General features: G+C 45.6%; 1 protein-coding gene across 1 annotated transcript in view; it reads right to left on the bottom strand.

Moving 5' to 3' along the window:
- SLC26A5 (solute carrier family 26 member 5) overlaps window positions 1–25,047 on the bottom strand; it is a 134,742-nt gene that overhangs the window by 97,235 nt on the left and 12,460 nt on the right. Inside the window, exons 3-5 of the mRNA XM_075345184.1 lie at window positions 23,494–23,633; window positions 18,116–18,226; window positions 15,541–15,725 (exon numbers count right to left, since the gene is read on the bottom strand). Coding sequence (XP_075201299.1) covers window positions 15,541–15,725; window positions 18,116–18,226; window positions 23,494–23,633 — 436 coding nt within the window. The remainder of the gene's footprint in view (window positions 1–15,540; window positions 15,726–18,115; window positions 18,227–23,493; window positions 23,634–25,047) is intronic.

Here is a 25,047-nt window from a genome sequence, read left to right as displayed (position 1 = left end):
AATCATTAAACAATCCAAGGGTAAGGACTCGTCCTTACCCCAGTCCAAACCTAACAGACCTCAACAACGGAAGGTACAATCGAGGTCTCGATCCTTTCGGCCCTCAGGCAGGTCTCAATTCTCCTCGTCCAACAGGCCTCAAAAGGATCAGAGGAACTCAGATTCATGGCGGTCTAAGGCACGTCCTAAAAAGACCGCCGGAGGAACCGCTCCCAAAGCGGCCTCCTCATGACTTGTGGACTCCCCAAACCGCATCCTCGGTCGGTGGCAGGCTCTCCCGCTTTTGCGACGCCTGGTTCCCACATGTCAAAGACCGATGGGTGAGAGACATTCTGTCTCACGGTTACAGGATAGAGTTCAATTCTCGTCCTCCGATTCGTTTCTTCAGAACATCTCCGCCCCCCGAGCGAGCCGATGCTCTTCTTCAGGCGGTGAACTCTCTGAAGGCAGAAGGAGTGGTTATCCCCGTTCCTCTTCAGCAATGGGGTCACGGTTTTTACTCCAACTTGTTTGTCGTACCAAAAAAGGACGGATCTTTCCGTCCCGTCCTGGACCTCAAACTGCTCAACAAACATGTGAAAACCAGACGATTCCGGATGGAATCTCTCCGCTCCGTCATCGCCTCGATGTCCCAAGGAGACTTCCTAGCCTCAATCGACATCAAGGATGCTTATCTCCACGTGCCGATTGCACCAGAGCATCAGCGCTTCCTGCGTTTCGCCATCGGGGACGAACACCTTCAGTTCGCGGCACTGCCTTTCGGCCTGGCAACAGCCCCACGGGTCTTCACCAAGGTCATGGCAACAGTGGTTGCAGTCCTACACTCTCAGGGACACTCAGTGATCCCTTACTTGGACGATCTTCTTGTCAAGGCCCCCTCTCGGGTGGCATGTCAACACAGCCTGAACATTGCTCTGGAGACACTCCAGAGGTTCGGGTGGATCATCAATTTCCCAAAGTCAAAACTGACACCGACACAATCGCTGACATATCTCGGGATGGAGTTTCACACTCTCCCAGCAATAGTGAAACTTCCGCTGGACAAACAACGATCACTACAGACAGGGGTGCGATCTCTCCTCCGAGCCCAGTCGCACCCCTTGAGACGCCTCATGCACTTCCTAGGGAAGATGGTGGCAGCAATGGAGGCAGTTCCATTTGCACAGTTTCATCTGCGCCCACTTCAATGGGACATTCTCCGCAAATGGGACAGGAAATCGACGTCCCTCGACAGGAACGTCTCCCTTTCTCGGGCAGCCAGGGCATCCCTTCAGTGGTGGCTTCTTCCCACTTCTTTGTCGAAGGGGAAATCCTTCCTGCCCCCATCCTGGGCTGTGGTCACGACGGACGCGAGTCTGTCAGGGTGGGGAGCGGTCTTCCTCCACCACAGGGCTCAGGGTACCTGGACTCAGCCAGAGTCCTCCCTTCAGATCAATGTTCTGGAGATAAGGGCAGTGTATCTAGCCCTGAAGGCGTTCCAGCCGTGGCTGGAAGGCAGGCAGATCCGAATTCAGTCGGACAACGCCACGGCGGTGGCATACATCAACCACCAAGGCGGCACGCGCAGTCGGCAAGCCTTCCAGGAAGTTCGGCGGATTCTGCTGTGGGTGGAAGCCACAGCCTCCACCATCTCCGCAATACACATCCCGGGCGTGGAAAACTGGGAAGCGGACTTTCTCTGTCGCCAGGGCATGGACGCAGGGGAATGGTCTCTTCACCCGGACGTGTTTCAAGAGATCTGTTGCCGCTGGGGGAAGCCGGACGTCGACCTAATGGCGTCCCGGCACAACAACAAGGTCCCGGCATTCATGGCACGGTCTCAAGATCACAGAGCTCTGGCGGCAGACGCCTTAGTTCAGGATTGGTCGCAGTTTCGACTGCCTTATGTCTTTCCTCCTCTGGCACTGCTGCCCAGAGTGTTACGCAAGATCAGGTCCGACTGCCGCCGCGCCCTCCTCGTCGCCCCAGACTGGCCAAGGAGGTCGTGGTACCCGGATCTGTGGCATCTCACGGTAGGTCAACCGTGGGCACTACCAGACCGACCAGACTTGCTGTCTCAAGGGCCATTTTTCCATCTGAATTCTGCGGCCCTCAACCTGACTGTGTGGCCATTGAGTCCTGGATCCTAGCGTCTTCAGGGTTATCTCAAGAGGTCATTGCCACTATGAGACAGGCCAGGAAACCAACGTCAGCCAAGATTTACCACAGGACGTGGAGGATCTTCTTATCCTGGTGCTCTGATCAGGGTTTTATTCCATGGCCATTTGCCTTGCCCACTTTTCTGTCTTTCATTCAATCCGGAATGGAAAAGGGGCTGTCTCTCGGCTCTCTTAAGGGACAAGTCTCGGCGCTCTCTGTATTTTTTCAAAAGCGTCTAGCAAGGCTTCCGCAAGTACGCACGTTCCTGCAGGGGGTTTGCCACATAGTCCCCCCTTACAAGCGCCCGCTAGAACCCTGGGATCTGAACAGGGTGCTAATGGCTCTTCAGAAACCACCTTTCGAGCCAATGAGAGATATTTCTCTTTCTCGCCTCTCGCAGAAGGTGGTCTTCCTAGTGGCAGTCACATCACTTCGCAGAGTGTCTGAGCTAGCTGCACTGTCATGCAAAGCTCCCTTCTTGGTGTTTCACCAGGACAAGGTGGTTCTGCGTCCGGTTCCGGAATTTCTCCCTAAGGTGGTATCCCCTTTTCATCTCAATCAGGATATCTCCTTACCTTCTTTTTGTCCTCATCCAGTTCACCAATGTGAAAAGGATTTGCACTTGTTAGATCTTGTGAGAGCACTCCGGCTCTACATTTCTCGTACGGCGCCCCTGCGCCGCTCGGATGCGCTCTTTGTCCTTGTCGCTGGCCAGCGTAAAGGGTCGCAGGCTTCCAAGTCAACCTTGGCTCGGTGGATCAAGGAACCAATTCTTGAAGCCTACCGTTCTTCTGGCCTTCCGGTTCCTTCAGGACTGAAAGCCCATTCTACCAGAGCCGTGGGTGCGTCCTGGGCATTGCGGCACCAGGCTACGGCTCAGCAGGTGTGTCAGGCGGCTACCTGGTCGAGTCTGCACACTTTCACGAAGCACTATCAGGTGCATACCTACGCTTCGGCAGATGCCGGCTTAGGTAGGCGAGTCCTCCAGGCGGCGGTTGCCCACCTGTAGGAAGGGGCCGTCTTTCGGCTCTATTACCGGGGTATTCTTTACCCACTCAGGGACTGCTTTTGGACGTCCCAATTGTCTGGGTCTCCCAATGGAGCGACAAAGAAGAAGGGAATTTTGTTTACTTACCGTAAATTCCTTTTCTTCTAGCTCCAATTGGGAGACCCAGCACCCGCCCCTGTTCCCTTCGGGCTGTTGTTCTTTTGTGTACACATGTTGTTCATGTTGAATTGTTCTTTGGTTCATGGTTTCAGTTCTCCGAACATCCTTCGGATTGAATTTACCTTAGACCAATTTATAAGTTTCCTCCTTTTTTTGCACCAAAACTGAGGAGCCCGTGATGCACGGGGGGTGTATAGGCAGAGGGGAGGGGTTTACACTTTTAAGTGTAATGCTTTGTGTGACCTCCGGAGGCATAAGCTATACACCAAATAAAACTAATTGTCTGGGTCTCAATTGTCTGGGTCTCCCAATTGGAGCTAGAAGAAAAGGAATTTACGGTAAGTAAACAAAATTCCCTTCTTTTCTATTACAAGTTACCCATGTGCACACAAGGAGTTTTTGGTGCAGAAATTTTCTGCACCAAAAAAGGCACCTTGTGGCAGAAAAATGCATAAGAAAAAAACGCACACTTTTTTTGGTGCGTTTATTGTGCCATGCGTTTTGTGTGTGAAATCAATGGCTGGAAGGGCTAAAAAACAAAAAAAAAAATGCACCAAGAATTGCCATGCTGCAGATTTTTTCTGTACCTAAAACTGCAAGAAAACAAAAAGGAACGTGCGCACAGCACTTCAGAATTCTCATTGACTTTGCTGGCATGAGGATAGACATGCAGATTTTGGTCACAAACTGCACCAAGGAAACATCAAAAACCGCACTGTGCACACAAGGCCTAAAATACCTGAAAGAGTTGTATCATGAAGACAGCTTTTGTCCACATATTATATTAGGTCATATGAACATATTAGAGGTACCTCACCAGGAATCTCTCAGACAAAACAAAGAGCTGCTCTGGACTTAACCTACAACTTCATTAAAACTTAAAAAGCTAGAAAGCACTACAACTAAACACAGAACATGCATCCAAACTGCAATGGTGACTAGTTTTTCATGCACATGTGTATTATGATATTGTCTTCAATGCTTCATTGCCACCTCTTAAGCTGGACGTTCTGGTAGTTTCATGACAGAAGATGCTAGGCTGAGGCATGATGCCTTGTTCTGAGAGCTATTTTAGGCCAGCCCCGGATGGCTGCAGTGGTTCCAATAGATATATGCAATTATGCCACTGCAATAGTGTGGGACAGAAAATGCTGCAGTTTGAAAACTTGAGGACCTTGTTAGTAACCTTGGTTTTAGTTTTCACAGCTTTCAGTATTTTTTAAAAACTTTCCAAATAAATGGGCAAGAGTCATTCATATTATTTATATATGTTCCAGTGTCAGTTTTTCCTGGAGCAATGATGTTATGACTACAGCACGCATCACTTCTGCAGCCAGTCACTGAGCCTGTGCCATCACCATTAAGCTTAGTGATTAGCTGCAGTGGTTGAGAGCGGAACATACGCCGGACCAAGGGAGGGCAAGTAATCTGACTTTGTTGTTAACTACATTTTGAATGGTTGGGTGCACTTTTCTAAAGTGCAGTTCTCCTTTGATTTAAAATTGCCATCAAAGGATAGAAAGGATAGATTGTAAAATACATATAAATTTAAACAATATATAATCACTAGCTGTAGTACCCGGGCGTTGTAACGGCCTGTCTGTCTCTCTATCTCTGTGTCTCTTTCCCCGTCTGTCTGTTTCTCTCTGTCTCTTTCCGTCTCCCCACTGACATCATATTACCTCACACATAAACTTCTTATACTATGAATGTCTTTTGTTACTATAGCAACCAATCACAGCTTCTATTAAAACCAGTAGTTCCAGGCTCCATTTACTTTAATGGAGGCATGTTTTTTGGAGAGTAAAGGTGGTGTCACACACAGCGACAACGACGTCGCTGCTACGTCACCATTTTCTGTGACGTTGCAGCGACGTCCCGTCGCTGTCGCTGTGTGTGACATCCAGCAACGAGCTGGCCCCTGCTGTGAGGTCGCCGCTCGTTGCTGAATGTCCAGCTTCATTTTTTGGTCGTCGCTCTCCCGCTGTGACGCACAGATCGCTGTGTGTGACAGCGAGAGAGCGACGAAATGAAGCGAGCAGCGAGCAGGGAGCAGGGAGCAGGAGCAGGCATCTGGCAGCTGCGGTAAGCTGTAACCAAGGTAAACATCGGGTAACCAAGGTGGTTACCAGATATTTACCTTCGTTACCAGCCTCCGCCGCTCTCACGCTGCCAGCGCCGGCTCCTGCTCTCTGCACATGTAGCTGCAGTACACATCGTGTAATTAACCCGATGTGTACTGTAGCTAGGAGAGCAGGGAGCCAGCGCTCAGTGTTAAAATATTTTTATTAAAGGGTTTAACAATTAAAGGGGGAAAAGTAATATCATAGAAATTATTTAAATAATGCACATAAATTACAGAATAACAACAAACTTAATATAATCTATACCTAGATCATAAGGAAGGGAGGAGAGTGAAAGGAAATAGGAAGTTGGAGATCAAATAGTTTTATTGGTTGGGTTAAGTGGAAGGGGGGAGGAGAGAAAAAGAAAAGAGGGACATAGGAGAACTATATTAAAAAAAAAAAAAAAAACAAAACAACTAACAATACAATAGTGCACAAACTAACCTTTATATAACCTTAAATAACTATGTTGAGTTACAAAAACCCATAAAGTAAATGACCACAATATATAATTAAATCATAGGAATAGTAGGCAAGAAGGTATTTCATATAATGAACACGTATTTAAAAACCGAAAATAAGCTAATTATCCCTAGCGATAAGACAAATAAGTTACGTAATACTCTGGAGGTACTCATTCCAGAGGTTCCACTGTTTATGGTATTTAGGAAAGCAATTATGTAAAGTGGCGTGTCTTCTCTCAAATTCATTATGTTGTTTTATTGAGTTTGTTACTAGGGTTATATCAGGGGGCAGAGGGTTTTTCCAATGAGAGGCAATTAATGATTTTGTAGTTAGGAAAATAAGAATTATTCTTACCGTTAATTCGGTTTCTAGGACCTTCCACGACAGCATAGGAGGTTGTCTCTCCACGCCCTAATTGGGACAGGAAGTACAGAGAGGTTAAAAGGACCCTCCCACCTCCCATAGCCAGTGTCTTACAAAGAACCCATAGCATATGAGAAGTACAAACACATCCAGGAACATCGAGGATAAGGGAGGGAATTACGTGCTGTCGTGGAAGGTCCTAGAAACCGAATTAACGGTAAGAATAATTCTTATTTCTCTAGTCCCTTCCACGACAGCATAGGAGGAATACCAACGAATTGATACCTAGGGGGGGACCACAGCCTGCAGGACCTTCCTGCCAAAAGCCAAATCCCTGTTGGAATCCAGATCCAAACGATAATGCTTCGTGAAAGTATGGAGGGAAGACCACGTAGCCGCCTTGCAGATCTGCTCAGGAGAAGCCCCTGCCCGTTCAGCCCAGGAGACAGAGGCAGCCCTGGTGGAGTGCGCCGTAAATCCGGTAGGCGGAGACAGATGCTGAGCGAGGTAGGCGTCTCTAATAGCCCGCACAATCCAGTTGGCGACGGTACTCTTAGCCACCTTCTTGCCCTTATTTCGACCAAAGGGCTGTATGAATAGGTTATGATCAATACGCCAAGGTGCAGTAATATCTAGGGTAGTGCAACACCGTCCGACGAACGTCCAAAGAATGGAACACTTCTTCCCCCGGAGTCCTAGGATGCTGACAGAAGGAAGGCAGGACGATGGACTGAGAACGGTGAAAATCCGAAACCACTTTGGGAAGGAAGGAAGGATCCAGCCGAAAAACAATGCTGTCATCTCGTACGGTCAGGTAAGGCTCCCGAATAGACAATGCTTGAAGTTCCCCGACTCTCCGAGCGAACGTAATAGCCACGAGAAAGGCAGTCTTGTGAGAGAGAGAACGGATGCAACAGGAGGACAGAGGCTCAAAGGGTGACTGAGATAGTCCGGTAAGTACCACATTGAGATCCCAGCGAGGTGTCAGGACCCTCTGACGCGGACAGAGCCTACTAGCGGACACGAAGAAACGGCGGATCCAGCGATGATCTGCCAGAGCCGTGTCAAAGACTGCACTGAGTGCTGAGACCTGTACCTTCAGGGTGCTGGGCCGAAGGCCTAAGTCCAATCCACTCTGGAGGAAGTCGAGAATCTGCGCAATGTTAGGCCGGAGCGGGTCAGGAGGCCGGGAACCACACCAGGAGGAAAATCTCATCCAGATTTTATTGTAAATACTATTAGTCACTGGTTTAGGGTTGCTCTGGAGAGTGGCCACGACCTTGTCAGAAAGTCCTTGGGCCTTCAGTGCCCGGGCCTCAGAAGCCAGGCAGCCAACTTGAGTTTCTGGGGTCCGGATGGAATATCGGACCCTGAGACAGTAAACTGGGGTCCGAACCCAGGAGGACCGGTCCGTCGATCCCGAGAGTCAGGATCAGGCTGTACCAACTCCACCGTGGCCACAGAGGAGCTACCAGGATAGTTGCGGCTCCGTCGTCTCTGATCTTCCTCAGGGTTCGTGCCAGAAGAGGAATTGGAGGGAAGGCGTAGGCGAGGCAAAAGGACCAAGTGTGGCAGAAGGCGTCCACCCCCAACGCATTGTCCCGAGGGTTCAGGGAGAAAAATGTTGCGACCTTGCGATTTCTTGCTGAAGCAAAGAGGTCCACCTCTGGAGTACCCCATCTTGCCAGCAGAGAGCAGAACACCGCTTGGTCCAGATTCCACTCCCCTGGGTGAACATCCCGACGACTCAGGAAATCAGCCTGAAGGTTTAGGGATCCCTTTAGATGGACTGCAGAAAGGGATAGCAGGGACCGTTCTGCCCAGTGGAAGATCCGGGAGGACACAGACTTCAGGGCGCCCGATCGAGTACTGCCCTGACGGTGGAGATGTGCCACTGTGGTGACATTGTCGGAGTAGACCAGGACGTGAGTGTCCCGGACGAGATCCTGAGCCGCAAGGAGGGCTTCCCTGACCGCCCTGAGCTCCCGGTAGTTGGAGGATTGGGAGCTGACATAAGGACTCCAGACCCCCTGAAATGGGGAGTTTGCCACCATAGCACCCCATCCCCACAGGCTGGCATCGGTTGTAAGGGTAACCAGGGGCGTTCGAGTCCAGGCAACCCCCACCTTCAGGTTGTTGGGATGCAGCCACCAGAGAAGGGATGAGGAGACGGTCCCTGAGAGGCGAAACCAGGATATGATCCTGTAGACAACGAGTGGGCCTGAGCCCACATGACTGAGGGAATGCAGGATGTCATAGAGCCTAGAGCCGACATAGCTGCTCGAAGGGTCGGGCGAGCCTGTTGGCGAAGCTTTGAGATTTTGGTTAGCAGGGTCAACCTGTGGCTCCCCGGGAGAAAGGATGCCTGTCTGTCGGAGTCCAGCAGCACCCCGAGAAACTGCAGAGTGGAGGAGGGTTGCAACTGTGATTTCTTGAGATTGGGGATCCAGCCCAAGGAACGAAGAATGCTTAAGGACTTCTCCACATGGCTCCGGAGGGTCTGAGCGGAGGGAGCCACTAGAAGAAAGTCATCCAAATATGGAACCAGACAGATACCTTGCAATCGTATGAAGGCGACCACCTCTGCCACGATCTTTGAAAAGATCCTTGGAGCCGAGGAAATCCCGAAGGGAAGTACGTTGAATTGGAAATGAAGTACCTCCGCCCCGTGCAGAACCGCAAACTTGAGGTACTGCCTGTGACACGGATGGATGGGTACATGGAAGTAGGCGTCTTTCAGGTCTATTGAGGCCATCTGGTGGTGCAGACCTATCAGTGGGATAGCCGATTTTACAGACTCCATCTTGAAACGCCGGTATCTGACCTGCCGGTTGAGACGCCTCAGATTGATGATAATCCGGACATCGCCAGACGGCTTTTTGACAAGGAAGAGACGGGAGTAGTGGCCTACTCCTCCTTCCTGACTCGGGACTGGGGAAACAACCCCCGAATGTATTAGTTCCTGAATCTTCGAGTACAGGAGGGCCTGCGAGCCCTGCGCCAGAGCCGTGACTCGGAGGCCAGGCAGAGGGGGGGATATGAATTCTATTAATAAACCCTCTGAGACGATCTTCAAGACCCATTGACAGGAGGTGATGGACCGCCACTGGGGAAGAAAAGCCGAGAGTCGCCCCCCTACCTGATCCGAGTCATGGTTTGTCTGGCTGAGGACGTTGTTGATGGGAAGGGATGAGAATGTTTCTCCCTCTTCCCTTAGGGTAGCCCCACCGGCCCGACTTCCCTTTCCCCCTGGGCTGGGAGGCCTGAGGCATCGAGGGACGAAAGGACCGCTTTCTGGAGGGCTTAGGATCCGGCAAGGCCTTACGATCATTCGCCTTGCCCAGAATGTCATCCAGGGCAGGCCCAAACACCAAATCTCCTTTAAACGGAAGGGAGCAAAGTCTCATTTTCGAGGTGGAGTCTCCACTCCATGCTTTAAGCCAGAGGGCACGTCTGGCAGAGTTCGACAAGACCGAGGTTCTGGCAGCCAGGCGGACAGACTCCACCGAGGTATCTGCCAAAAAACTGGTAGCTTTCCTAAGTAAGGGAAGGGATTCCAGCAACTCCTCCCGAGGGGTACCCTGGGAAATATGAGCCTCCAACTGGTCGAGCCACCTAAGTAGGGACCGGGAGACACAAGTGGAGGCAATATTGGCCTGGATGGTAGAAGACAAGGCCTCCCAGGATCGCTTCATGAGGCCCTCGACCTTCCTATCCATCGGATCTCTAAGCTGGGAAGTATCTTCAAAGGGGAGCGACGTTTGTTTAGCGACCCTGGCCACCTGCACATCCACTTTGGGAACCTCCCAATGCAACCCAGAAGCCTCCAATGGAAAACGGCGCCTGGGGTCACCCCGGAACCGCTTCTCAGGAAATTCCCATTCCTGAGAGACAATATCCAGAATATTGGCATGGACAGGAAACCCTAATTGTTTGACGGTTTTCAGGCCAGCGAACATTTCATCCTGGACCGAGGAAGGAACCTGCACGTCCTCTATCCCTAGTGCTCCTAACCGCCCCAATAAGATCCCCCAAATCTTCTGAGGGGAAAAGGAAGGACTGGGCAGACCTCCCGGAGAAAGATATATCCCTATAATCACTTCAAAAGACCATATCATAGTGCAAAATATTCAATCTTTATTAACATGATTAAAAAAACATGTACACAAAAGACACAAGGACATGATTAAAAATTGTGAAAAAAGGTGTAAAATGAAGGGTCTATCAAAAAGACATCCATGATTTTAACAAACTTCATTCATAATATTATTTGATATATAGAAACCATCACATATCATCCCCTGTATTCTGAGATGAATTTATTCAAACATATGAAGGATATATATGCAAATCTCCTTGCATGTAATTCATGAATAATGGTTATTTGAGTTTTTTACTGAAAACGCAAGAGAAATAACCTTCATATGGTGGACAGGAAAACTGCATGTAAATAAGAATCAAAGTGCTCATGGGGGAAAAAATTGGGACAAATGGAGTGTAAATGGATTACCTTATTGAGAACTATGAAGCCAACAGGCCTCAATGAACAATGGGGATTCTTTAATTTTCTTTAGGATTATCCATTCCTTCCTCCCACTTAACATCCATTTAGTGATATAGTATGGACATCACTTATTTGTTTATGTCGCCTTCTCATAATATTAGACCACATGTAACTGAAAATATGTCCCGCAGTTGAGGTAAAATTGTGACCCTGTGTATGGAATTTGACTTTGCATGTTATATGTATCACTATTTTTGTATCCACATATGATATGGTAGTGAATGATAACATATATGATCTTCTGTCACAATGCTGACCTGACAGAAATTGATACTTGTCCCCTCTTTTTCCTATCTATGCCATGGGTAGCGGGTGGTGACATGTTATGTCACCTCTCTCTACCACATTGCTATAGATGAGTCCCTTATGGACTTCTTTCTAGACATCCTTATGATTGGTTAGGGTTCGGAAATGAAGACTGTTGAGTACTGAGGTCTGATTTCTTCCATACTCTCTCTATACCATGCACAGAGGGCGGTGCCAATTTTTGACACTCCTCTCTGGAACATTGTTTTAGATGGACCCCTGAGGCTTGATCTTCTATTCCTCTTTGGTACAACATCCACACTGGAGTGGACAAACTAATATGACAACTACTGAATATATATATATTTTCTAATTACTATGCCATATGTGGAGAGCGGCGACACCTTTTGTGTCGCCCCTCTCTATAATGTTGTTTTAGTAGGGTCTAATATGATCTTTTGTGCCTGTAAAGTCCAAACTGTCGATTGTGATATACTTTGGAGTATCTCTGCAACATCATCATTTTAGATATGTGTTTTATTTTAATTGAGGGAATGATGAGGACATCTTATATGCAGCAATGGAATGGTACATTATGGATATATCCAACAAAGGAAATAGTGGGTTTGACATATACTATCAATTCTAATGATGATCGGGATACCCCCTCTTTCTTGTTATAAATGTACAGACATAAGAATGGTATATCATAAAAATAATGTAATTCTAATGATTATAAGTTTGAATACAAGGTTTGTACCCTTTCTTGACCTATTGATAGAATGTATGGGGTTTTGCTATATACTTATACTGTTCACCATTCTATATACCTTATCATCTATACAGATAAGCTTGACTTTTGGTATACAACAAAATGGAGCTGCTTTCCCCTATGCACAGCATCATGAACACTGACGCTGCGGCGCGCATGCGCATTCCCGATCCCGCGGCCTCGTGGTGTGGATGCGTCATCACATGCGACACGGTCGCGTCTGCTGACGCGCCTATGCCTCGTGGTGGTGGGAGGGATTCCCCGCGTCCGTGCCAGCAGCGCCCGGTAAGCAGAGTGTTCATCATTAATAGAATTCAGCTGATTGGGGACTATATAAGATTGCCCAGCATTCCCTCACATCACTCACTGACGAAGATACGTGAAACGATCGTTGGAGTGGTGTGAGGGAGGCTCTATCAACATCAGGTAAAAATTATACCATCCATCTGCATGTTTGCCTTATATGGGCTTTAAAATACTGGTCTGTGAGGAATGATCGGATCTCTTTTACTGTGAGATTTGACACCTCTGCAATATGCTCTATTTTTGTGTCCATTGTATAAAGATTATCTTTCTTTGTAAAGTATATAAACATTAGGCCTATTTAGGCATTTATATATAATAGGACATATACATTCTCCCTATAATCCTAGAGCACTTTGATTCTTATTTACATGCAGTTTTCCTGTCCACCATATGAAGGTTATTTCTCTTGCGTTTTCAGTAAAAAACTCAAATAACCATTATTCATGAATTACATGCAAGGAGATTTGCATATATATCCTTCATATGTTTGAATAAATTCATCTCAGAATACAGGGGATGATATGTGATGGTTTCTATATATCAAATAATATTATGAATGAAGTTTGTTAAAATCATGGATGTCTTTTTGATAGACCCTTCATTTTACACCTTTTTTCACAATTTTTAATCATGTCCTTGTGTCTTTTGTGTACATGTTTTTTTAATCATGTTAATAAAGATTGAATATTTTGCACTATGATATGGTCTTTTGAAGTGATTATAGGGATATATACTTAGTAACGCTCCAAAGACCACCATAAAAAGAGTTTCTGAGCATTGATAACTTCCTTGTGAGTAAATACTCCCGGAGAAAGAACCTTCGTCGGGACCCTCCGAGGCGGAATCAGCATCCTCATGATCAGACGGGGCTGACTGGAGTTTCCATTTCTTTGGGGTAGAAGGGCCAGGAGCAGGGAGGGAGGCTAGTGAGGCCTGAATCTCCTGTTTCATCATGGACCGAAGCTCGTCTACCAGGGACGGTTGTTCAGCCCTAACAATCTGGTCCGTACACTGTTGGCAAAGCTTCTTATCCCAGACTGCAGGGAGCTTTTTTATACAGACTGGAATCTTTTTAATTTTTTCAGTCTTTTCATAGCGGTCAGGCTTGGCAGGCTTATCAGACTTCTCAGACTTTTCTGATGTGTCACCTTTGTCAGATTTTTTAGCAGGCTTGTCCTCCTGGAAAACACAGACCAGAAGGAGCCATAAACACCAGCCTGAGACTATGCATAAGGGACCACCCCCCTCCTTACTTACTGTGGCAGGGGGAACACTGGGCTCTGCAGACGCAGGGGAAGACATGTCAGGGAGCACAGTAGAATTCCTTACCCTGATTCTGAAGTCTTCAGGGCGGCCTTTATGCAGAAAGGCCTGCCCCCCCCCAGTGACTGGTGATGTTCCCCGCCTCCCGTATCAGGTCCCAGACAGGCCGTGGAAGCGACGGCGAGTCCATCACGCTGCCTCCGCGACCGGAAGTGCTCAGACCGGAAGGTCGCGAGACCGGAAGTCCCGCCCGCGGCAGCACTTCCAGGTCGTACTGCAGCGTGCACACAGGAGGTGGTCGGCGGCTCAGGGAGGACGCCGGCCGGGGAGCTACACAGCCCGCATCACCCCAGAGGAGATCCGGAGGGCTGGAGCAGCGGTCCCTCACAGCGTGAGGGAACAGTAAGGGAGGAGCGGCGAAGGCCCGACCGATACTGCCCGGCTACAGGCCGGCCACCACAGCATAGGAGAAAAAAAAAACCTCTCCATGCCCCATGGGGACAGGAAAGACACTGGCTATGGGAGGTGGGAGGGTCCTTTTAACCTCTCTGTACTTCCTGTCCCAATTAGGGCGTGGAGAGACAACCTCCTATGCTGTCGTGGAAGGGACTAGAGAAATGTGGATGATTAAAGATTTATAGGAAGGGCTTAATTAATCTAGATCAAGAGAAAAGAGAGCTAACTGGGGTGTCAAAACAATATCTAAATGAGTAACTCTATTGATTAGATTTGATATTTTTTCCCAGAGAGGCTTCAACACTGGGCATTCCCAGAAGATATGTAACAGACTCCCAATGCCTTTACAATTTCTCCAACATAATGGGGAAATGGAAGGATTAAATTTATGCAACCTAGTTGGAGTGTAGTACCAGCGAGAAGTTATCTTGAAATGAGTTTCCAGAAGAGAAGCACACAAGGAAGAATAGTTAGTTGCTTTAAGAGAGTGAAACCAATCTTCCTCTGAAAAAGCCATCCCAAGCTCTTTTTCCCACTCCACCATATATTTCAGCTTATTAAAGCTCAAATCGCTTAAAAGGTGATGATAAATATTTTTTGTGGGAGCCAGCGCTCAGTGTGCGCGTCTCCCTGCTCTCTGCACATGTTGCAGAACAGCGACGCGTGTCGTTATGATCGCTGCTTCGGCTGCTGTGTTTGACAGCTAAGCAGCGATCATAGCAGCGACTTACAAGGTCGCTGCTACGTCACAGAAAATGGTGACGTAACAGCGACGTCGTTGTCGCTGTCGTTTAGTGTGACCCCAGCTTAACTGTAAAGCACGAGGTTAAAATTTTCCTGTCAAAACAGTCTACAACGTTGGGTCACATGAGGAGTCTGTGCAAAATTTCCTGAATGTAAATGTGACGGTGCGGATTCCTTTAGCGGACACACACACACAGACACTAAGCTTTATATATTAGATTTAACCAAACAATGGGTAGTGTACTATACAACTGATTTGAGTAGGGAGTTAAAGGAGTTGTGCCACAATCAAAATACATTTTAATCAATAGATCTTGAAATTCTAATAAGTTCCACAATTAGATGTGATACAAAAAAAAAAATGTTCCTGTGCTGAGATAATCTTATATATGTTTCCCTGCTATATACTGTGTAATGGATGTGTACAGGGACATAGTCTGATCATACCACATCTCCTAAGCAGGGGAGGAAGTAAAAGGCTATAAAGACATTACAGCAAGGGATCATAGCTGACTTTCTTTAAGGTAAACATTTCCCTGCCTGTTTTTATACATGTTTTACTGTAATGTCTGTACACTCTTTTCCTTCCTCCTCTGCTCAGAAGCTGTGGTATGATCAGACCATGTCCTGTATGGTCAGATATAGCCATTACACAGTACATAGCAGGGACACATTTAGAAGATTACCTCAGCACTGGGACTTTTTTTTTTTTTTTTTTTAAACGTCAAATCGCGGAGCTCCTTTCTTTTGTAAGACTGTACTTTGTTATAACCCCTTCAAGGCTAGTCACTTTGGTCTGATCTCATAAAAACAGCTACTGTACCACAAAATTGCTGAAAACGGTAATGTTAGTTATACTCAAAGTGTCAGTAAACAGTATTGTGGCTAGTTGATGTACAGCTCTAACATATAAGCAGCTGAAGAGTACCTGAATTAGACCAGAAAGCAAAGTGACTGCCACAGCTACTTTCACTCGCATTGCATCTCTTGCTTCAATCTTCTGGAAGAATTCTGTGCCATTCGTGACATTTGCTGCCACAATATCAAACTTGTCATCTGGGGCTAATCGAAGTACAACTCCGCCAATCATGAGGCTGATAACAGCAAATGTACCTGTAATGCAGCACAGCATTTTCACAAATCCGTATCGATTTTTCAAAAAATAACCAAAAACATTACAACATTTATTTAAAAAGTTAAAAATAAAAAACAATCAAACTGCACGGTGATTACAAGGCTTTGACATTAAAACGAGCATAGCAGCTAGATTATCAGGGTCAGAGAGAAGACGGAGCGTCGCAAGAGAGAGAGAAGACGGAGCGGCGCAAGAGAGAGAGAAGACGGAGCGTCGCAAGAGAGAGAAGACGGAGCGGCGCAAGAGAGAAGACGGAGCGGCGCAAGAGAGAGAGAAGACGGAGCGGCGCAAGAGAGAGAAAAGACGGAGCGTCGCAAGAGAGAGAAGACGGAGCGTCGCAAGAGAGAGAAAAGACGGAGCGTCGCAAGAGAAAAGACGGAGCGTCGCAAGAGAGAGAAAAGACGGAGCGTCGCAAGAGAGAGAAAAGACGGAGCGTCGCAAGAGAGAAAAGACGGAGCGTCGCAAGAGAGAGAAGACGGAGCGTCGCAAGAGAGCGAAGACGGAGCGTCGCAAGAGAGCGAAGACGGAGCGGCGCAAGAGAGAGAAAAGACGGAGCGTCGCAAGAGAGAGAAGACGGAGCGTCGCAAGAGAGAGAAAAGACGGAGCGTCGCAAGAGAGAAAAGACGGAGCGTCGCAAGAGAGAGAAGACGGAGCGGCGCAAGAGAGAGAAAAGACGGAGCGTCGCAAGAGAGAGAAGACGGAGCGTCGCAAGAGAGAGAAGACGGAGCGTCGCAAGAGAGAGAAAAGACGGAGCGTCGCAAGAGAGAAAAGACGGAGCGTCGCAAGAGAGAGAAGACGGAGCGTCTCAAGAGAGAAAAGACGGAGCGGCGCAAGAGAGAAGACGGAGCGGCGCAAGAGAGAGAAAAGACGGAGCGTCGCAAGAGAGCGAAGACGGAGCGTCGCAAGAGAGAGAAGATGGAGCGGCACAAGAGAGAGAAGATGGAGCGGCACAAGAGAGAAGACGGAGCGTCGCAAGAGAGAGAAAAGACGGAGCGTCGCAAGAGAGAGAAGACGGAGCGGCGCAAGAGAGAGAAGACGGAGCGGCGCAAGAGAGAGAAAAGACGGAGCGTCGCAAGAGAGAGAAAAGACGGAGCGTCGCAAGAGAGAGAAAAGACGGAGCGTCGCAAGAGAGAGAAAAGACGGAGCGGCGCAAGAGGGAGAAGACGGAGCGGCGCAAGAGGGAGAAGACGGAGCGGCGCAAGAGGGAGAAGACGGAGCGGCGCAAGAGAGAGAAGACGGAGCGGCGCAAGAGAGAGAAGACGGAGCAGTGCAAGTGATTCCATAATTTTTCCAGTGACACTAATGGTGACTGATAAACTTCAAACTTGTCGCCCCCTTAGGCAGCGTGCCCACGATCAGGGTTCACAACGTTTTGGACACAGCATTTTTTCCCTGGGTTCAAAACGCTGTGTTGTACAATACAAACACAGTGGATGGGATTTCTAGAAATCTCGTACCCACTCTTTTTCCCACAGTGTCAACTGACCTGCAGTGCGGCTTCCCGAGCCCCAGCATGTCAATTTTATTGCTGTAGACCCAAAAGTGCTCTCCGCAGGGAGAACAGTAAGAAAGTTCATAGTGGCCCAAACCCTGATCATGGGCACAAGCAACTGCAGTCTCCTGCAGACAGCACTCACGACCCTACAGGAGAGGACATGCTGCATCCAGGACGCAGCATGTACGGATTTTGGGCACATACTCATACTAGTCAGAGAGAATATGTGCACACTGTTTATTACATATTATTGTTGATTGATTCTACTATAGGAGTTAGAATATTGCATAAGAAAACAATTCCGGAACTTGAACGTTACTTCATTTTAAAGGGAAATGCTCCTAAACTTGAAGGATATTAAACTAAGCAGTTGTTGGGCATACATTAGGAGAAAAAAAAACAAAACACCAAGATAAGTAATGTAGAATATAAGCAAATCCAAGATATCACATATTTTACAATCCAGTTAGCAGCCACATGATTTCTTGCCCTGCAGCTGTTGTGTGTCATTATCCAAGTGAGGTTGGTGATTAGTTATCACAATGTCCATATTATTGTAGGTTACCCGCCCATATGTTTGGATGTTATCTCTAGCAAGTTGGGACTCTTTGACCTTATAAAAACAACAATTTTACAATCTGTTTTTATCGTTGAATTGCTCAATTTGTTCTGATGTCTGTCTACACTGGCTCTGAAAAGCAAATGCCGTCTAGGTCATTCACTACAAAGCCATTCACCATGTAAAGCAACCACCACACAGAAAACAAGACAGAACAATAGTCTAATATAATACTAAAAATAATACGAAAGACATGGAAGAAGTACACTTTACCACATATGTATCAGATTACTACAAATGTTAGTGCACATTACCTATTGATACATGTCTTGAAGAACCAAAGAAAGTGTATAGGAACACTGGATAAAATGAAGAATACAATCCAAATACAGGGGGTACTGATGCCAGCAGGGCATAGGCTAAACCTGAAACACAAAAGAGAAAATTAAAAAACAACAATAACAAAAAAAAAAAAAAAAATACCTCTAAATTGTGATTGCCCGATTTGGAAACCTTTCTTCAGAAAAAAATATGTCCTTTTAACTGTGTACATGGCTGCAGAAGCCCTAGAGATCAGCAGATACTGGCAGGGAAACTATAGGTGTTCCCAATTATGGTGCGATAGTAAGTACTAAGAAAAGGAAAGTCCGCTCACCCCTGAAGATCCAATCCAGGATAGGAGCACAGGAATCCTGCTGCTGCTGCTGCACAGCAAAGGGAGACTTGTGATACAAGAATGGATCCAGCTCACACACCAGGGTGTTAAGAAAAACTTTCTTTCAGATACATTTTGAAAAATTCCTTTTAAAATAACTTAACAATAGTTAGGACATCTCAGACAGCATTGTGACCAGTGTTCAAGAAACGCATATGGTTCTCTTTTTACATCACCGCCTACTTTTTATATGTTATCTGAGACGTGCTAACTATTGTTTAGTTATTTTAAAAGGAATTTTTCAAAATAAAGATGAAAAAAAGATTTTTATTAACACCCTGGTGCGTGAGCTGGATCCAATTTTTTATCACCAATAGTAAATGCTGCCTATTCCAATGAATAGGTTAGCAGGTCATAAGTGGTTACTTTGCTCAATGTTTTCAACCATTTGGAGATAAGACTTTTTTTGTTGTTGCTTTCGTTGTTTTCTCCCTCCTTTTTCCAAGATACATAAGTATTTTTTCATCTGCATAACTGCCTTGTTCTTTTGTGAGAAGAGTTGCATGGTAGTTTTGAATGACTATTCATTATACTGAAAAATGTGGGAAAAATTCCAAATAGAAAACAAAATAACAATTTTCTGTAATTCTTTCTTTACGCTGTTATCTTCGCCATAAAATGTCCTGTTAACATTGCTCTACCAAATTTATGTGGATGGAGGGGAGAGAAGTGGATATTGTATATGTATTTATGTATACATACACACATACATACATATATATATAATATGCATGTATGTATGTGTATATCTATACACACACACATACATACACACATATACATACATATATATTATATATATATATATTATATATATATATATATATATATATATATATATATATATATATATATATATATATATATATATATATATATATATATATATATATATATATATATATATATATATACACACATATATATACACATACAGTCAGGTCCAGAAATATTTGGACAGTGACACAATTTTCGCGAGTTGGGCTCTGCATGCCACCACATTGGATTTGAAATGAAATCTCTACAACAGAATTCAAGTGCAGATTGTAACGTTTAATTTGAAGGTTTGAACAAAAATATCTGATAGAAATTGTAGGAATTGTACACATTTCTTTACAAACACTCCACATTTTAGGAGGTCAAAAGTAATTGGACAAATAAACCAAACCCAAACAAAATATTTTTATTTTCAATATTTTGTTGCGAATCCTTTGGAGGCAATCACTGCCTTAAGTCTGGAACCCATGGACATCACCAAACGCTGGGTTTCCTCCTTCTTAATGCTTTGCCAGGCCTTTACAGCCGCAGCCTTCAGGTCTTGCTTGTTTGTGGGTCTTTCCGTCTTAGGCTATGTGCGCACGTTGCGTAAATACATGCAGTTACGCTGCGCTTTGCAGCGCAGCGTAACTGCATGCGTCCTGCGTCCCCTGCACAATCTATGGAGATTGTGCAGGGGGCGTGCGCACGTGGCGTTTAAGAGCGCAGCGCTTCGGCTACTGCCGAAGCGCTGCGCAAAAAGAAGTGACATGTCACTTCTTTCCTGCGCTTTGCCGGCAGCTCCTGCTCTGTCTATGGCAGGAGCTGCAGGCAGAGCGCATGGAATCGGCGCTCACTACGGACATTTCTGCAGCGATCTAAAGCGCACATGTGCTCTTCAGATCGCTGCAGAAATTTCTGCAGGGCTAGTACGCAACGTGCGCACATAGCCTTAAGTCTGGATTTGAGCAAGTGAAATGCATGCTCAATTGGGTTAAGATCTGGTGATTGACTTGGCCATTGCAGAATGTTCCACTTTTTTGCACTCATGAACTCCTGGGTAGCTTTGGCTGTATGCTTGGGGTCATTGTCCATCTGTACTATAAAGCGCCGTCCGATCAACTTTGCGGCATTTGGCTGAATCTGGGCTGAAAGTATATCCCTGTACACTTCAGAATTCATCCGGCTACTCTTGTCTGCTGTTATGTCATCAATAACACAAGTGACCCAGTGCCATTGAAAGCCATGCATGCCCATACCATCACGTTGCCTGCACCATGTTTTACAGAGGATGTGGTGTGCCTTGGATCATGTGCTGTTCCCTTTGTTCTCCAAACTTTTTTCTTCCCAACATTCTGATACAGGTTGATCTTTGTCTCATCTGTCCATAGAATACTTTTCCAGAACTGAGCTGGCTTCATGAGGTGTTTTTCAGCAAATTTAACTCTGGCCTGTCTATTTTTGGAATTGATGAATGGTTTGCATCTAGATGTGAACCCTTTGTATTTACTTTCATGGAGTCTTCTCTTTACTGTTGACTTAGAGACAGATACACCTACTTCACTGAGAGTGTTCTGGACTTCAGTTGATGTTGTGAACGGGTTCTTCTTCACCAAAGAAAGTATGCGGCGATCATCCACCACTGTTGTCATCCGTGGACGCCCAGGCCTTTTTGAGTTCCCAAGCTCACCAGTCAATTCCTTTTTTCTCAGAATGTACCCGACTGTTGATTTTGCTACTCCAAGCATGTCTGCTATCTCTCTGATGGATTTTTTCTTTTTTTTCAGCCTCAGGATGTTCTGCTTCACCTCAATTGAGAGTTTCTTAGACCGCATGTTGTCTGGTCACAGCAACAGCTTCCAAATGCAAAACCACACACCTGTAATCAACCCCAGACCTTTTAACTACTTCATTGATTACAGGTTAACGAGGGAGACGCCTACAGAGTTAATTGCAGCCCTTAGAGTCCCTTGTCCAATTACTTTTGGTCCCTTGAAAAAGAGGAGGCTATGCATTACAGAGCTATGATTCCTAAACACCTTCTCCGATTTGGATGTGAAAACTCTCATATTGCAGCTGGGAGTGTGCACTTTCAGCCCATATTATAAATATAAAATTGTATTTCTGAACATGTTTTTGTAAACAGCTAAAATAACAAAACTTGTGTCACTGTCCAAATATTTCTGGACCTAACTGTACATACATATATATATATACACACATACACACACACACACACACACACACACACACACACACACTGGTAACCAGGACTAAATTGGGGTACAAGTCAACTTCATCCTAAAAAAGACCAATGTATCAGGACAAATTTTAATTTTACAAAAATCCTAAAATGATTAACATTGTAAATAGCCATTTAGTGAATATAATAAAAGTTACTGTACATTTTAATATTCCACATAACCTTTCCCGTCTTCCCCTTTTTCCTATTATAGTTTCTCTCAACCTAGTGGTGTACACTTGTGTTGATATCTGGTATGGGGAATTTCTGAAGATCACTTATACTACTGAAGCATTGCAGTTTCCTAAATTCTTACCAGTCTGCTGTGTTGGTAGCTACTAAAGTAACAGGGTAGAAGTAGGGACTTATGGTAGATCCTGAGCGGCCATGTCAATCCATCGACACCACACAATCATGTTGTGCAGAAGGGAGGGCTAAGGCCCCGTGCACACTGAGTATTTGGTGAGTTTGTTACCTCAGTACTGTAATTGTAACCAAAATCAGGAGTGGGACAATCAGAGGAAAAGTATAATAGAAACACGTGCACGTCTTCTACATTATTCACCCACTATTGATTTTGGCTTACAAATACTGGAGGTAAAAAACTCACCAAAATACTCAAGGTGTGCACATGGCTTTAGGATGCCAGAAGAGTCTCCACTCCTAACCTCCTAAATGCCAGCATCTCACAGGATAAACTGTTAGCTCTGATTGTAGCAGTTACTCTTGGGTGCCAGCTGTATACTGCAGCTGGCACCCATGCTGGGTAGTGGAAGTCACCAAGATGTTAAGACACTGCTCACACTCAGCTAAAAATGAAAGCCATCAGTTACTATTAGTGATGCGCAAGCATTACCATGCTCAACTGCTCTGCACTCATAACGAGCAGTCAGACATTAAGTCAGGCTTGGCTTGTGTACAGCGTATAATGGAAGTCAATGGGGAACTCAAGCAATTTTTTGGAAGATCTATTGACTTCCATTATACTTTGTGCTCAAGTCATGCCCATCTGAGCATCCGACTGCTTGTTACGAGTACAGAGCAGCCGAGCATGGTATTGCTCGCTCATCAGTAGTTACTACACAATACTACTACAGGCAATAGATGGTATTACATAGAGCTCATTCAAATGAAGTTACGTTAAATAGGTTGGAAAAAAAAAAACCTAGGTCCATCTAGTTCAACCTTCCGCCACAAATCATACATTTTGTCATAAGTATAGAACAGTAACCATGTAATACATTATCCAGCAGGATACACTAGGATGGAAGCTGGCCTTCAGTCTTGCCAAGTGAGAAATAGGTCTCCATTATGTGCTTCTGCTTAAAATTATGTAACTTTACAATATATGTTTTGTCTATTTCTCAGTTTTTTTCTGGTCTTTGCTTTTAGTCAATAACATACTTAAAACATTAAAAAAAACCTGTCCAAGTGACACAAGAACAGTACAGAATGAGCTGTAAGAAGCTGAAATTCAAAAGGGGAGAGCAAAAAGGAGGGCCACGGGAAAACCTCTGCATCTTTGTGGTCACCATAAAGATACAGCAAAAAAAAAAAAAAACTGCAAACGTGCGCACAGCAAAAATGAAATCTCAGACTTTGCTGGGAAAGGAAATGCATGAAGTTTTGGGACCAAAACTGCACCCGAAAAGTGCAGCAAAAAACAGTGTGCGCACATAAGCTTAAGGAAAAAAAAAAAAAAAAGAAGAGATCCAAAATCTGACAGGATGAGAAAATTGACTCTGCCTTTTACAATGACAAGGCACTTTATTCTCATAAAAATAGAAAGTACAAAAGCACTAACAGAACGTCTGGTATCACTGCCAAATACAGGTATGTAGACATTTCTAGAGAAATTACATAATGTAGTGATCATGAGGCAGACATTTCTCTGGCATTATACAAGTAATCCCACTGAATAACCCTACACTCGGCCTCCCCCCTGCACAATGGGTTCTCTACAGATAACAGTGACTGACCTTGAGGTAACTGCATGACTCCTGTGCTCAGTCCAGATACAAGGTCTCCTATGAGGTACTCCTTTACTGGATAACGTGGTAGCCATTTCAAAATTGGAAGAAAGCTGTATAGTTGAGATTTTGCTTTTTTCACAGTACATCTGTAACACAGTGTTTATAGGTAAAAGAAGGAGAACATGACATGTCTCACATACAGAACTTCTGATAGGTGACCCCTTGTAAACGAGGGACCATGGCAGGCGCTAGCCACTAAGGGTACCGTCACACTAAACGACGTACCAGCGATTCTGACCACGATACGACCTGGTCAGGATTGCTGGTACGTCGCTACAGGGTCGCTAGCGAGGTGTCAAACAGTCAGATCTTCCCAACGACGCAGCAACGATACGGCGGTCGCTGGGACCCTGTCACATAGCATGATTCAAATCTTGATTAGTAACATAGGCGTGCATCTACATTGCCGCCTTTTCCGCGCCCCCTATGCCCCGATTGGTGGTCGTAACTGCATTGTGACTGGGCGGCCTTGCCTTTAGAGAAGGCAACATAATAGCGCTTGAATCTTTTGTTCTGGTTTACAGATCCAGAAGAACTATTGAACAGATAAAGCGATGCAGAATGGACTGTATTACGATTTGCTGCTACACGCGGTCCGGGACAAGTGAATTCAGCCCTCTGAAATGTACTGCGATCTACAAGCCAGAACAGAGGGTGGAAGCGGCCAATCCGAACGCAGTAGCGATCACCAATCGGAACAGAGAGGATGCGGAAATCAACGAAGATGCACGGCTACGTGAGTCGCGAACAAGGTCATTGGGTAAGGTGTCAAACACACCAATGCGTGCTGCCCTGTGGGAGCCCGACGACCAAAAAATGAACCAGAACAGTGTGTAACGATCAGCGATTTCACAGCAGGGGCCAGGTCGCTGCTTAGTGTCACACACAGCGAGATCACTGATCCAGTCACTGGTACGTCACAAAACCTTCAACCTCAGCAGCGATCTCGCTATCTGAGAAGCACCCCTAAGAGAAGTGTCTGTGTTTGGCTACAGATGGCTCTGTCAGGATGCACTGTAGGGAACCATTACATGGCTGTATATGCAGCGTAAACATATATTTCTAAATACGTCTTAGAATTTGATGGGGTTCAGGTCAATGGCTCTGGGTGTAGAACCTTGCAGTGTGTACAAGGGCATCTGCAGAATAAAGAAATAATCTGTCAAATATGAAAAATCTCCAATCCATCATTAATGACTTTATCACTGGAGCCGGATGGAGCTACTTCCTGTTTTCCTTTAAGGAGTGGCTGATTAGATAAGAAATTAGTAATTACACAAGATTATTCACATATAATTAGCATAGCTTATCTAATGGGGATTAACTGAAGAAACCAAACATTTCCTATAAAATGAAAAATTAATGTATCTAGTACATTTAGAACACAAACCAGAGGTCTCAAGAAATATTTCTCGGCACAATAAAAATGCTCTACTTGGCACTCCTAAGGAGAATATAATTTACAGTAATTACATTTGTACACATTTACACATGTATATG

This window comes from Anomaloglossus baeobatrachus, chromosome 4, assembly GCF_048569485.1.
Source record: "Anomaloglossus baeobatrachus isolate aAnoBae1 chromosome 4, aAnoBae1.hap1, whole genome shotgun sequence".
Classification (NCBI taxonomy): domain Eukaryota; kingdom Metazoa; phylum Chordata; class Amphibia; order Anura; family Aromobatidae; genus Anomaloglossus; species Anomaloglossus baeobatrachus.
Note: the sequence above shows the minus strand (reverse complement) of the source record. Positions and strands in the feature narration are given on the sequence as shown.